General features: G+C 37.7%; 2 protein-coding genes across 2 annotated transcripts in view; one reads left to right on the forward strand and one right to left on the reverse strand.

Moving 5' to 3' along the window:
• Positions 1-382, forward strand: part of Adad1 (adenosine deaminase domain containing 1) — a 37,156-nt gene extending 36,774 nt beyond the window's left edge. Inside the window, exon 12 of the mRNA XM_059265251.1 lies at positions 69-382. Within this exon, the coding sequence (XP_059121234.1) occupies positions 69-182 (114 nt within the window). The 3' untranslated portion in view covers positions 183-382. The remainder of the gene's footprint in view (positions 1-68) is intronic.
• Positions 383-8,803: 8,421 nt separating this feature from the next.
• Positions 8,804-13,692, reverse strand: Il2 (interleukin 2). The gene is made up of 4 exons (XM_059264674.1): positions 13,546-13,692; positions 13,396-13,455; positions 10,753-10,899; positions 8,804-8,917 (listed from the first exon to the last, which is right to left on the reverse strand). Exons 1-4 carry the CDS (start codon positions 13,690-13,692, stop codon positions 8,804-8,806), a joined length of 468 nt encoding a protein of 155 aa, XP_059120657.1.
• Positions 13,693-15,814: the final 2,122 nt, after the last annotated feature.

Consider the following 15,814-nt stretch of genomic DNA (forward strand, 5'->3'; position numbering starts at 1 on the left):
AAGTTAAGCAGTGTGGGGTTATTGACTTTGTAGGCCAGTTGATTCAGTTCAACTTTTCTCTTCTCTAGTGTATGTCTGGACCCTATCAAGAAGCTAAAGCACTACTGAAGTCCTACTTACAGCAGCACGGCTACGGCTCCTGGATTGTGAAGTCTCCCTGTATAGAGCAATTTAGTATGTGAATTAGACAACACACTGTCATATTAAAAAGCTTTTATTTTTGATGTGTTTGACTGTTTTAAAACATGGAGGCCTCAGCCTTCACAGTAGAAGTCTTGCAACAGCAATGCCCAGATATTGCTAAAAATGTGTAAATACCTATGTCACCTTGATTGAAACATTATGCTCCTTTGCCTTTTATAAAAAGAATTACTTGACTAAACATGTAGACATTTTCCATTTATTTTTATAGACATAAAGCTGTTATAGCCCTTATATAGTTTAAGAAGCCATTAACCTTTTATAGTTTAAAAGAGAACTCATATTCCTTTGTTTTTACTTTAAATTTATCCATACAGATGTAATATACAATGTTGTCTGGTGTCCCACTATAGGTTTTTTTATAATTAAAAGTGAAAATCAAGAATAAAAGTAATACTAACTTAGTGATTAGTTTAGCAGGCATCTGAGTGTATGATCCATGCCATTCACCATGCTAGGTGATAGAAAACCAATAATTAGAATGTCAATCTGTGGCTCAGAAGTTCATGAGTATACTCCACATACAAATACCTGAAAAATCTAATCACAGTAGGAACGGGTCTGGTAAATGATTATGATTAATACATGATTTCCATATATTCTTAAAAAAAGAGTTCCCATTTTAAGTGCCTTATAGAATTTATAACACATGTAATTTACCTCTTTATAATTAAATTAGCAGATATTTTTAATTTATATGGAAATAAAACATTCCTGAGCAGCGTACATTTTTGTTTATATAGTAGTTAGATGAAGGGACAGCTTAATCATTAATGTATCTTTAGTGTAATTATTTATTCCACACCTAGTATTTTTATTTTATTCCTTTTTAATCAGAGTGTTATTGAGTATTATTGGTTCTCAAATGTGTTCCTCTTATATCTTTACTAAATTTATGAGTCCTACTCACCCTACACAAGCTGTTCTCATGAGATTGTTCTGCTCTGAGTGTGTGTTCAACCGTTCTGTAAAGACACTGATCTAGACCATTTACTAGGTTGAACCATGGGAAATTGCATTTTTATAGGATAAAAATGATTAAAATACAGGCAGTTTCCTATGGATCAGCACAACTATATTATCAAATTACATCTTAGTCAGTTGTATGATATTTATGATTAGCTGACATTTCCTTGTAAATATTTTTTAATCTCCTTATAAGCTGCTTCCTTTCAAGGAAAAATTTCCGCCTTTATTTCTTTGATTTTGCTACTTAACAGTAAAATTGTCTTTGGAAACTTGAAGTGCCTCACCTTCTCTTGGCCTCTCACATTTATACCATCTGGGAAGGCAGCAGCAGATGGCTAGTCTCTGAAATCCCTGTAGACAGGGGTCATAGTGCTCTCCTGCAGTGAGAGTCAGTAAAAAATGATCTCTCTCCTCAAATTTGCAGTTTTGAGGGGAAATAAAACAAATGCCCAGTTGCTTCTAATTTTTTAAGTTAGATTTTATTTTCAGTTGTGGGGGAGGTGTGCACATGAGTACCCATAGTCTGGAAGAGGGTGTCATATCTCCTGAAGTTAAAATTGATTGTGAGCTGCCTGATGTGGGTTCTGGGATCAAATTCTGGTCTTCTGCAAGACCAGTGTCTACTTGTGACTACTGAGCTATCTCTTCATCTGTCATAGAACTTTATGGCAGAACTAGTCATTGACTGTTTCTAGATACTATTCCTACTCATGGGTGTCTGTATAGAGAGGGTACCAAGGGGAGACTCGTTGGTATAAGGCAGTGTGAGTCAACAGAAGTGGAAGGAGATGGACCTGAAGGCAGCGTGGGCCTATTGACTATGACTGTTGGAAGGAATTTAATCTTCTAGCTCAAGCTCTTACCATTCAAGGATGAATCCTTGTGGTTGTCATTCATCATTCAGAGATTAAGGCTTGAGGACCCTGGATACCTTATCAAAAGCAACTCTACTTTTTGCCTCTTTCTTTGTGATCTATTTAGATTCTGCAAGATAGTTCACTTGAGGAAGCTTCTAAAATCAGACTTTTAAACTTCCACTCCTAAGCTTGTTCAAAACTCACTAGCTAAAGTAGTTGGATCTACGGCTAAGTCCTCTTTTAGCTCCATGGGTTCTACTGTTTGGGGCAAACACTGAAGGATGGGGGTAACATTTGGCAGATGGAGATAGGAAAACGCATTCTGAATGGAAACACTGAAGCAATGCTAAGACAAGAAATGTTACAGCACTCGGGAGCTATCATGCAGACCACTGGAGGAAAAATTCAGAGTTAAATCTAGCACACAGTAGGGAGAAAGCTCTTGAAGGATTTATGTTGGGAAATGAAATTTTCTAAAACATTTTTTTCCTATTGTGAAAATAAAAAGATTTCAGGGTTCTGGATTGAGAAAGGGCCTCATCTACAGGCTGGCTTTAAGCTTGCAATATAGCCAAGGATGAACTGATTCATGTGCCTCCAACTCTCAATTATTGGGATTATAGCCATGCACCCCCACACAAGGTTTATGTAGCACTGAGAACTGAGCCCAGAATTTCATGCATACTTGGCAAGCACTGTATCAATTGAGTACATCCCTAGTCCTTCCTTATCTCAGAAATTGTGAGGATTTAAAAAAGAGAATAGTAAATGAGTCTCCATGTACCCATCATATTGCTTTAACAGCTTTTAAATGTGGGTAGTGTAAGATCACATAAACTTCCTCAACTGTTTTAGTACACCATAATAGTAGTATCCCATTATAGGGGATACCAGAATTGCCATGACATTTGTATAGTGGAATTTAGTTGCTAAGTATTAATCTATAGGTTTCCTATCACTTTGTTTAGTCTTTGTAATTGAATATGTCCAATATACTGACTCCTCTGTAAAGTTTTCCACAATCTTAGTTTTGTCTTTTTCATCTCCACAATAACATTTACCAGTCTGTTTCATTTTCTGAAGCCAATATTGAATCTGGAGGCCCCAAATTCAGTATCAGGTTGTTAAACAAGAGTGCTTTGTGTACAGTGTTGTGTACTTAAAAAAATACTATATTGTGTATGGGGGAGGCGGTCAGAAAACAACTTGGGGTAAGTTCTCCTCCTGTGGATCTCGTTTTCTCCTTCCCTCGTGTGTTCCTAGGATGGAACCCAGGTAGTCAGGTTTCAGAACAAGAGCTCTCACCAGTGGGACCAGGCTCTGGTCCAGTGTTGTGTACTTGCAAGAGAAGGCACAAGCCACTGGTGCTGCTTGTGCGAATCCTTTGTTTTTCATCAAAAAGACCTTGAATATTTTAAGTTTGTATATGTCTATAAAATGTTAAAACTTGTTGATTTTCTATTTTTTCCCTCATCCTGATAGGCATAAATATTCTTATTACCACCAAATACTCTATGTACATAATTATTACAGCTCAACAAGGCACACTTGCTAATCACATTAACAGTATTACCACTCATACACATGAGAATCTACACTTATAACCTTCTACATTATCCCCTAATTTTATTAATTATTAACCCCAAATTCATTATAGGACACACATTCTGTAAATATAGAATACAAAAAACATTTGACTGTGAATATAAAAACAGGAGTTGTCAGCTGCTTCTCTACCAATAAAGTGTACAAGAACCGCTAATTCATGCTTCCGTATATAAACATATGGCTTCCTTCCTTTTATAGGATAGAAGTAATAACATTGGCCTTAGGAGTCAAAACTTGGTGCAACAACACATAAAAGTAATAAATATAGCCACATCTTCTGTCTTCTTAATTTCTCTAATCTTTGGCTTTCCAATTTTTATTTCTATAACTGACATTAAATCAGTTAATTTTCCCTTATACATAACTTCATCTATCAAATATGCTTTTCTTCTTAGCCTATTACCCCTAATATCATTCTTCTACCCTAACATTCCTAATTACTGACACAGAATTGCTATTAATTCTATCAAAATATCAGTTTAAAATTTGACTATTTCTGCATCTTTTTACCTGGTCCTTTTTTTAAAATTTGTAACCTGATCAATAATAGAGTTTTCCTCATGATTTATACATTCCAACACCTAAACTGTTTTATCAAATACCTTCTATTTTTAATCACCATAATTATCCTTATCTCAGCCAACAGCTGTTTATAGGTTGGGAAGGCATAGGTACTATATCATTTCTTTTCTTTTTAAGACAAGCTTTCTCTGTAGCCTTGGAGCCTGTCCTGGAACTCACTCTGTAGACCAGGCTGGCCTTGAACTCAGAAACCGCCTGCCTCTGCCTCCCGAGTGCTGGGATTAAAGGTGTGCACCACCACTGCCTGGTACTATATCATTTCTTACCAGCTGATGATTTGGTTGAGCCGACACAGACATTGCAGGCCTATAAGCAATCTTATTAATCACAGTGGAGACTTTGGATTCAGTTTAACTACAATATGATTCTGTCTAAACACCAACTCCTGAGATCTTCAACAAATTTTTCTTTCCAACAACATCAACTGAATTCCTCTCCTTGGCCTTCTAATGGCAGCCCCAGGCAAAATGGAACAACTTGGCCTCCTCCCCTAACTCCCATCAGCCATAGATGGCCCTACCTCTCCTTCACTCAAGTACTGTGGCTGTTGCAGGAATCTTATTAGCCTGCTTTTACCCATGTATTTCAAATAATAGTACTGTTCTGACACTTACATTATGCCCTGGTTCATTAACCAACACTGTTCACTGCCATCTGTGCACTTACTAAAAATGACATTTAGAAATGGTAGCATTTTCTATGTCCAGCCAACTAGGCCTTATTATAGTAACTTTATGTGTAAATCAATCCTATCTAGCTTTCCTTCACATTTGCACTTGGTGTTCTTCAAAGCTGTGGTGATATTGTGTCCCCCAGTATATTGTGCACCTTAATAAACTTACCTGGGGTCAGAGAACAGAACAGCTGCTGGATAGACCAGAAAATGATGGCACTCACACCTTTAATCCTAGCGTTCTGGAGGCAGAGATCCATCTAGATCTCTGTGAGTTCAAAGCCACACTGGAAACAGCCAGGCATGGTGACACATGCCTTTAATCCCAGGAAGTGATGGCAGGAAACAGAAAGGTATATAAGGTGTGAAAACCAGGAACTAGAGCCTGGTTAAGCTTTTAGGCTTTTAGTAGCAGTTCAGCTAGATTCATTCCGGATGAGGACTCAGAGGCTTCCAGTCTGAGGAAAGAAGATCAGCTGAGGAATTGGCGAAGTGAGGTTAGCTGTGGCTGGTTCTGTTTCTCTGATCTTTCAGCGTTTACCCCAATACCTGGCTCCACGTTTGTTTTTATTAATAAGACCTTTTGGGATTCATGTTATACAAAGCTATGTTTTTTATATGCTCAGGATCCATTATTCACATCCTAAATGATGAACAAAACATCTGAAAAATAGGTAATCTACTAAAAAAAAAAAGAAAAACACCCTTCCATTTACATCGTCTTGTCTAACTATTGGTAGCCTTGTTTTAACTGGCATATTTTTACTTATAGGATTGTAGTCAAAAGACCTAAGCATTAAAGCTATTAACACATCTAATACCAATGTCTGAGCCCTTGTTTTCCTTTGTCAGATACATTCATATAAAATTAACTGAATATTTAGTGTAATTTTATTAATTCTATAGACTTAGGGAGAATTAACATCTTAAGATTTGAAGCCTCATAATTCAGTAATCTATTAGATTACTCAATTTACTTAGCTTTTAATGTCACTTAATTTCTTATTTTAACAGGCATATATTTATTACAATTATTCCCAGATATCTGATGTTTTGGGTTCTATTGTACATAGTATTGTTTTTAAATACATTCTTTGTGATGCTGACATATAAAAATACAATTGACTGCATATACAATTAACCATATTATTAGTAATCCCATTAAGCTCACCCATTTACCCTAGTATTTTTCATTCCATATCTTTCATTTACACATCTGTGAGTAATAATTTAACATATTCCTTGCAACCCTTTTCTGCCTTTCTCACATTCACCACACTTGTTTAAACCCATGTCAGACCATTGAGCAAAAATGGTGCTAAAACCAGCATTATAAACTTGTAACCCCACGCTGAAGAGCAAGAGGCAGAAGGAACATGAGTATAAAGCCAGGCTGAGCTACATAGTGGCACACTGTCTTGCTGTGCATGGTACCCTTATGGAGATCAAAGGACAACTTGCAGAGCAATTCTCTCCTTCAAGTCATCAGGCTTGGTAGCAAGTGCTGTCACTGCTGAGCTATATTGCTGGCTGTTGTAAAACTTTTAGAGCAGACTAGAGTATTCTATGCTCAGAGGTTCCTACTCCAGGTTTGGGAGGCTATGTGGCTCTTAACTTCTAAGACACATGCCCAGAGTGGTCTAAGGCTTTCTCCGCTCTGATTGATTGAACCCGGATGCCTTCCAGTCTTGTTTGAGCATCATTAGTTTTTGAGGTTATGGTGTTCCAGTGTACATTCTTTACCTGACTCTTATTCTTGGTTTAGAGTTGTAGATTCTAGTACCTAAAAATATGTTTGTTGCCCAGAAAACAAAAATTAGATATTTTATTCATATTTCTGTAGCTACTTTTATAGTTGCCTCTTTTGTTACTGTGGTTCTGTTACTGTGGTTCACTCATTCCTCAAGATAATTTTAGTAAACCTGAACTTTAGCCTCTATTTCTTTAAGTCAGCAAAATTACAGTGTTTTCTGTGGGAGTTCAGCTTTGTCCACTTTTTAATGTCACATGTCCCTGCCTGTGGTTCAGAGTGCCATTTTCATGGGTAGTCACAAGAGGGCTGCTCTGGTACCATGCTCTATCAGGGCTGGATGCAGAAGCTTTGGTCTGTGTACTTGAAAGTTGTGCTACAATTAGATGGATCACATTTAGAACTGGTGTATGTTTTTTTGAATGAACTCACTGATCTTTATAAAATAATGCCCTTATCTCTGCTCTTCCTCCTTTAAAGTCTGCTTTAGCTACGTATTGCTTTTGTTCTGTTTTGTTGTTGTTGTTGTTCAGGATTAGTATTTGTGTAGCATATGCTATTTCCTGTTCAAGTGTTCCTTCTTCTATTTAGAGTAGTTTTAAGTAAACGAGATTATATAAATAGTTATATAAGTGGTATTGGCACACCATAAAATCAGAACATATCATGTAGTGCTTGCCTTTTAGCTTTATTTCATCACATGCTACCATTGGCATAGCATGAATTCAGGACATACCATGTGGTGCTATCACTGTGTTCCTTCAATATATGAGCAGTACAGTTCCAGAGTCCTATTTGGGGGTGTATTTCTTCATGCCGTTTCTGATACAATTAGTTCATTTGAGTCCTAGCAAAAAACAAATGGCATTCCCAAGAAGAAGGGAGATTTGATAAAGGGGTAATTTTATAAAGTTTTGGTCAAAATAAAAGTCTGTAAAGGACAACACAGGTACCCTATAGCTAGCAACAACTAAAGGAGAACCCACAGCTTTAAAGGAGCTGTGGAACGAAAGGTAAGATCCAGGGAGAAAATATACCCAATAAAACCACCGTGAGTGAAGGTGGGCTTTTTGGCCGAGAGACACAGCCAAAGGCAGGAGGATCTTTCTCTTAGACCTCTCACCAGTACTTGCCATTGTCAGGACCCAGTGAGAAACCAGAGAAGAGGAGAGACCTTTTGATTTAGCCAGATGAGGGTCTTAAAGGCAGAGAGCAGTGTTAAACTGTAGAGGGCACATTATTCTGTGAGATGTGCTGATTTGTCCTCCAAAGGTTCATGTGATGGAAAGTTGGTTCTCAGTATGGTGGTGTGAAAGTGGTAGGTAGTGGTAGGATTGGTACAAGGTAATTATGTTATGGTCCAGGACTTCAGGAGAGTGGGTCAGTTTATGTGGGACTGAACCATTTCCTGCAAGAATGAGTTGTTGTAAGTCTCACACACACACACACACACACACACACACACACACACACACACACAATCACTCTTCTTCACATACTCCCACTATTTTGATGCCATATTGCCATGAGATCCTCACATGAACTAAACTCACTGTGAGCTAAACTTCTCTGTATAAAGTATCAAGACTTTTGTGTTGTTACAACACAAAGCAGATTATGACAAAAGGTTTCAAGAATTTTTGTTTAGTATCCTGTTTAAATTTAAAGGAAAGAAAAATAATATATGCATTTCTTAGGCCAGAACTAAAGATCCAATCAATACTTAAAAGAAGAGTGCAAGGAAATTGAGAAATTCTTGTCTCATTTTACATCCTTCTCCAGGGGAAGAGTGATTCTTATTACCATATTGACCATCATAGAGTTCACAAGAATAACTGAGAAACATTCTAGAGCTTACTCTGTGCTGCCCTAAAAATGACAGACATCTGAGCTTTTTTATATTCACCAACTCTTGTAAATACTTTTATTAACTAATCTACATAGACATGATATTTAACAATTCAATATAATAAATAATTTCAGATAAATAATTTAAAACATTTTAGAGCCCTTGGGGCTTACAAAAAGAATCCTTAAAGATCCATATGTATCATCTGAAGATTAATAGTTACAAAAGATAGTAAACAATACATCCAAAATAAATATAAATTTAAATATTTAAATAAATATAAAGCCTTGTGTGTTGTAAGCAGGAGCACATGATTATTGAGCCATTCTTTTGATGGTGCTTTGACAGAAGATGATCCATCTTCTCAGAAATTCCACCACAGTTACTGTCTCATCATGGAATTCACACGTGGATGTGTTTTCAGAGCCCTAAAAAAGAATAGAAAGTTTTAGGCTAAGGTAGTTTAACTTACATACAGTTATTCTTCACTAAATTCTCTAGGCATTTATTTTAACACTCGTTAAATACATTAATCATTCACACTTCTTGAATGATCCAAATTGTCAGATTATGTTTTATTATGATGCCAAATGATAAAAGCATACAAGATAAAATTTTGCTGAGTTGAGTACAAATGAGCATTTGAATGAAAGCTTTGAACACTTCTGTAGAATGCAGTTGTTTGACCTCTTTATTCTGGTAAGTGAAAACAGCTATGCATCGATTTAGGTTGTATGAATGAAGAAATGATACATGTTACCTGTTCTTTTTGAAACCTTAAGTTTTCTATTATTCTCTTAATTCCCCAAGTCACAGAATAGAAACAACCCAGAGTAGGTTAGGACAAAAGTCTATTGGGGGAAATTTGGAGGAGAATATTTAATGGAGATACCTACCCTGGTATCAATACAGATGACTCTCCCTGTTTATACAGGTAGAAATATTATAAATTGGTGGTGTAGACTGGCTGTTTGGAAGCTAACTTCCTTGGCTAAAAGGATATACTTCAACTCTGTTTCTAGGTAACAAGCTGAGAGGAAATATTTTGATAGATTTATGGGATGACTTTTCCAAATCTGAGTAATCTTTGTAAGTCAAATGAGGTAGAGTATTTATTTTGAATAAATGTTCCTTTTAAAATAAGCTGCCATGATCTTATATACCCTCTTTACATAGTTACTTGAATGTTCTAATATCTTGGATTTTTTAAGTGTGGCTCTTGAAGTATGCTTTTCTAGTTTTCATACACCTCTAAAATTTATACTTTACATAAAATTATATTTTGTATACTTACATAAAATTATATTTGGGGTGAGCTTTCTAGTGTGGGCTAGAGATTTTAGAGCAGACTTCTTTGCATAGCTAAGGACCTGAGCCTTTCAATGCCTAGATGACATGGACATCAGCCTATTTTACAAGCCTCAGACAAAAGAAAGTGGTGCACAGAAAAAGTGAATTTTGTTTGGAAAGGACTACCCTGACACCCTCTTGGAGGCTTGCTGCTACTGCAGAAATCAAAATGATGCTGCTTGCTCAGGATACCTGTCAACTCAGCAATTTTGTTTGGCAGATGGAATGAGAAAAGAGAACTACAATTCTCCTTTGCCTCACCAAAGTCCATGTTTCTTGTGCATTTAAAAATAAAACCCTGCTGGGCGATGGTGACACACATCTTTAATCCCAGCACTTGAGAGCCAGAGGCAGGTGAATCTCTGTGAGTTCAAGGCTAGCCTGGTCTACAAAGCGAGTTCCAGGACAGCCAGGACTGTTACACAGAGAAACCCTGTCTTGAAAAATCAAAACAAACAAACAAACACGAAAAACAAAAACCCGAAGTGGCCTCTCACTGTTTTCCTCTGTCCATTTTAATGGCTGCTATTTTGGAGACAAATCTCTGTGTTCTTCTGTCAATGACCGCAAACCTCTCTGGAAAAGCCTTTCAGATCATTGGTCCTGTTCTGATAAACATGTGAAGGCAACCAAAGCTGCCTGTTCCCTTGTGGAATTCAGTACTTTCTCTCACTTCAAATTATATGCTAGTGTGAGAAGAAGCAGGGTGTTCCCAGAATTTCCTTGCAGATGATGATGGGTGGGGACTCTAGCATCATCCTGTAGTGGAAGTATTCATGCTCTCAGTGACTTTAAATTTTGTTTGATTAAATGCATGGAACCTGGCAAAGACCAGAAATGTCATGCCACTTTAAAATGCAGTGCTTCTCTCCTTTATTTTACTTCCAGCTTAGCAAATAAAGCAACATCTTACCTTTAGCTTCACAACTGTTACTCTAATATTGCTGATGGAATTCTCAGCATCTTCCAAGCGAAAGCTCTTGCTTTGAGCCAAATCCAGCACACGCTGCAGAGCTCCGAGTTCTTCTTCTAGGCACTGAAGGTGTTTCAGTTCTGTGGCCTAGAGGAGTAATAAGCACAACTCTCAGCTCAGTTCACCACTCTGAAGAACCAGAAGGCAATCCACAGTTTATCTAATCGAGAGTAGGCAGTGCATAGCTTTTACCCACTCCCTGTTCTCAGTGTAAAGAGGGACTAAAGTAGTGGATACCGTAAATCTAGAAGAGCAAGAGCTCAAAGTCCTATGGTTAACATTAACTGTTAGGTCACTCTGGTGAGTCCTTTGTTCTAGCTTCATTAGAGTTTGTAAAAAGTCTGTATTTCCCTGTCGCAATGCATATCACAGGTGCAGAATATTTTTCCAAGACGCAAAGAAATCATAGAGAATGTGGAAGTACAAGATTCACATTCTACACTCTAATGTCTAATAATCCCAGAGTTGAGAATCACAGAATGATAAGGAACAGGAGTCCTTGGGTGCCAGCTGTCACAGACCCAAATCTTACAGGTTAGGTTATCATGACCCAGAATGATGACTGTCAAGATACCCAGGAAGGCACATTTAATATGTCTTAAATTTTTACTTCTCTGCAATTACTAAAGATGAATTTTTAAAAACTTATTTGTCAGGGCTAGAAAGATGACTCTGCAGGATAAAGGCACTTGCTACCAGGTTTGATGACCTGAGTTCAATCTCAGTGACCCACATCGTGGAAGGACTGACACAACTCTCACGTCTTGTCCTCTGACTTCCACATGTACACTGTGGTACACATGTACCTCCACACACACAAACACACATACACACATACATACATACATACATACATACATACATACATATATACATACATACATACATAATTCTAAAACTATTTGTCTCAATGAAATCAAGTCACAATATTTGGACAGAGTATTTGGAGAAGTTTCCCGTACATTTCTGGAAGAATATATAGATACATATATATCATGCATATTTATGCATATATACAGTGAGAAATAATATTGTCTAGTACTATAGTACACTGTGATTTCCATAAAAGCCATCTACTTTAAGTCTGCAGGTCCTCTAGAAGCAAGCAGTGAACTGGATTATCTCCATTTTACTAAGTCTCAGAACTTGTGTCTTCCCTACAGCCACATAAATAGATGGGTCATGGATGGTATGGTCACTCCTTTTCATTGACTGCACCCTTTGAATTAAATGCCTCTATTATTTTTTAAATCTTACATATATACAGAATGGAGGTTAAATTGAAAAAAAAAAACCCAGGCTTTATTGCACTATTCTCATTACCAATAGTTATTTAAAAACTTAGATTTCTAGGAACTTCACCACTTTCTACATTAACATGATCTCATGTCTCTCTAGCAAACCTTAGAGGAAGAGGTCTGAGCAGACAACATATATTTCTGGATTTGTCTATCTATTGCCTTCCAACTTGTTATGATGAGTTCTGCATATTCAGTGTGGAGCTCTTTCCCTCACAGAACTATCTAGTTTTTTATTGTTGGAGTTGAAAGTTATGTGACTCTAATTAAGCTGGAAGAGCACTTAAGGGCCATTTCCTTTTCATCTCCAGCAGAACAGCTAGAGGCAGAGTTCCCTTGACTTCATACAAGTGGGTCAACAGCATTGCCTCTTTGTCCCCTTAGGTCCCATTTTGCTCTAGGCTTGGATTTATCCTGGGAAAAGCTCTTTCTAGCACCAAAGTTGTTCACCCTCTTTTGACTGTCAGGACTGTAGCAAACTTCTACCCTTGATGTAGCTCTAGGAGCTTGGGTGAGCTGTTGCTTATTATACAGCATTCTGCATCCAAAAGAAACAAAACAAACTTTCAATATTGGAAGATAGTGTCATGTAGAAATATTACAGCTCTCTGGTTCCCCTGGTTTTAAAAAGACTATATAAATCCAAAATTGTTTTATACATCTCAGACTTTTTCTTCACTAGCACTAATAGCATGTTTATGTGGTGCTGGCTAGACACTGTTCTGAAGCCTGCCAAGCTATAAGCATACAATTATCATTTATGTAAGTAGGTGAATGAACATAGGCAACTTTCGAGGCCATAAGAGCTAGTGCCTAGCAGAGCTGGGACTTCATTTCAGACCATCTGCCCTATAATCTATGAATACTGGATATGCTGTTCCTCAAACATGGAGTCCCAGGAATCCTCCTTAAAACAGTAAAGTATTCATAAAATGAGCCCTTCTGAAGTCAATTTTGATTTCATAAGCTAAAATAATGCATCATATTCAAATATCTCTAGGATAAGCATAAAACAGAAATCAGCACAGTCTTTAAATTATCCCAGAATCAAAATGCAGTTATCCTGTGTTTTCTTCTCAATTCCTCTTTCCCAGCACACAAATACATAAGAAAAATTTAGATAAAACTACTTAAAAGAAATGCCATTATCAAACAGGAACTTTTACACAGAGATATTGAAGTAACTTTTTTCTTTAGATGAGGTACTATTCATCTGATCAGTGTGCAAACAGGCATGCAACTTTGAATTCATTAAAGCACCAATTGAACATAGAAACTCACTTACCTCCTTGGGCATGTAAAACTTGAATGTGAGCATCATGGGGAGTTTCGGGTTCTTGTAATTCTGAGAAAGCATAACGCATTGTTATTAAAACACAACCTTTGGCAAGAAAACTAAATGTAATGCCTATAGATAGGAAGGGCATGCACTTACATCGATCCCTTTCAGAAGCACCTCCAAGTCCAGCAATAACTGCTCGAGGTGCTGCTGTGTTTCCTTTGTAGAGCTTGAAGTGGGTGCGCTGTTGACGAGGAGTGCGAGCGTCAGTGCAACACAGGATGCAAGCTGCATGTTGTACATGCCTGCAGGACTTGAGGTCACTGAGAAGTGATTAGCGAGGGTGATAGGCAGCCTTTCAGCATGGGAGGCAATTTATACTGTTAATGCTGGAAAAATAATACGGGGGTGTCAGAATGTTTTACATATTACACATATTTTCAAAGACTCTACCTGTGTGGCAGAAAGCATTACCTTTGTTTTTCCTCTTCTGATGACTCTCTGGAATTTCTTTAAACCCCCATACACTGACTGAATGGATGTAGGTGAAATCCCTCTTGGTTGAGTTAGCCCACACTTAGGTGGCAGTTTTCATTCATACAATGAACGCCTTCTGTATGAAACAAATTTTCCTCTTTTCTTTAAGGGGGTGGAGATACAAAAGTAACTCATGAAAATACTCTGTGTCAAAACTGTTCTGAGCCTGTAAGCAGCCTGTTGTGGTGGACAAGAGCAAGAGGAGATAGATGAAAAGAATAAATCTTTTAGATTTGTTGATTAGACAGGAAGACTATTGGTTTCCTGTTTCAGGATGGTTTTACCTTCTTATCTACACGATGAGCTAATTGCACACAAGGTGATAGATAGGTGGCTTCCTACAGTTAGCCAGAGAAATAGTAAGATCAGGACACTTAAAACACTTGTGAGTTGGCGGTACTACTTTAACTTGTTTTAAACTTAGTTTAACATGTTTCTGTATCTGTTCAAAAGTCTTCATGTTTACTATGCGTTTTAAAAAGAGTATGATGTCTAACAAATTTTCAGAAAGGTTAGCATCTAAGGATGTTGATGCTATTTTTATGTTTCTAGTTGCACTTTCATTCTTTTAGAATATTTTCGTGTGTGTGTGTGTGTGTGTGTGTGTGTGTGAGAGAGAGAGAGAGAGAGAGAGAGAGAGAGAGAGAGAGAGAGAGAGAGAGAGAGAGAAGGAGGGTGCATGCACCACAGTTCACTTGTGGAAGTCAGAGAACTCTTGCTAGCTAGTTCTCTCCCATCACCTTGTGTGACCCAGGAATTTGAACTAGAGTCATCTGGTCTGTGTGCAAATGCCTCTACCCACTGAGCCATCCCGACAACCTTGTCTTCCCCTTCTTGAATAGTTTTGGGTTTCTCCTCAAAAGTACCTGGGGCACTGTGAGAGTCATAGCGAGGGAATATTACCATGTGTTCTCAGTGGGTAGACTGAGAAGGATACATCAGATCCTTCATCCCCAGTGTAGTGCACTGGCTGAGTGATGGGATAGGAACACACTTCCGAATCAACTGGTAAAGATGAAAACTTTCTCAAAGAGGTTGTCTGTGACCTCTCCATTTTCAGTGCCTTATACTGGTCTAGTCTTTATGCAGACATTTATCTAGCATCTAAACCACCCTTGGGTACATAGAAAGGGAAAAGATGTGCAAGTCCACAGATTAACTTAAGCCTTACCACATACCTGTGACATGATCCCATTTTGCAGATCCAAACATTGAGTGTCAAGGCTGATGAGATGGCTCCAAGGGGCAATGTGCTTGCTGCGCAAACCATGCACCCTGATCCCAGAACTCACATAAAGGTGGAAGGCTAGAACTGACTCCACAAAGTTGTCTTCTGACTGCTACGTGTGCACTGTGGGTACACGTACCCACATACACATCATGCATACATATAGAAAATAACAATGGATATAATTCATTTTTTAGAAAGAAAGAAAGAAAATGAGAATCACAGAAGTTATTGTTTGAGGTTACTTAGCCATTGCTGCCAGTATAGAGTAGGATGAAGATTTGAAACTAGAATGTTCTGACTCCAGAATCCACTCTCTTGACATTGTCTTCCTGTTGAACTAATGCTTGGGCGTAGACAAGTGAAATAGATGGTGGATGTTGAGTGTTGTAAAGAATTTTGAAAATCAATTATTTAAAGTGAATTTTGACACTGGGGATAGTGGAAGCAGGAAGGTTAAGCATTGTAGAGAATATTAGCTTGTAATCTCTCACAAATAACAGAGATAATGATTCTGGGACACTTCTCCATGCATTGAGCAAATTCTGGAAAACAAAACAAAACTCCGCACATATCTTGTAGTAAGCATGACAGCTCCTTGGTGACATGATTGAAGGAAGGCAGGTCAGGGGCAGGTCTCCTGGTCTTTATTTGTTACCT

This window comes from Peromyscus eremicus, chromosome 6 (genome assembly GCF_949786415.1).
Source record: "Peromyscus eremicus chromosome 6, PerEre_H2_v1, whole genome shotgun sequence".
Taxonomy (NCBI): domain Eukaryota; kingdom Metazoa; phylum Chordata; class Mammalia; order Rodentia; family Cricetidae; genus Peromyscus; species Peromyscus eremicus.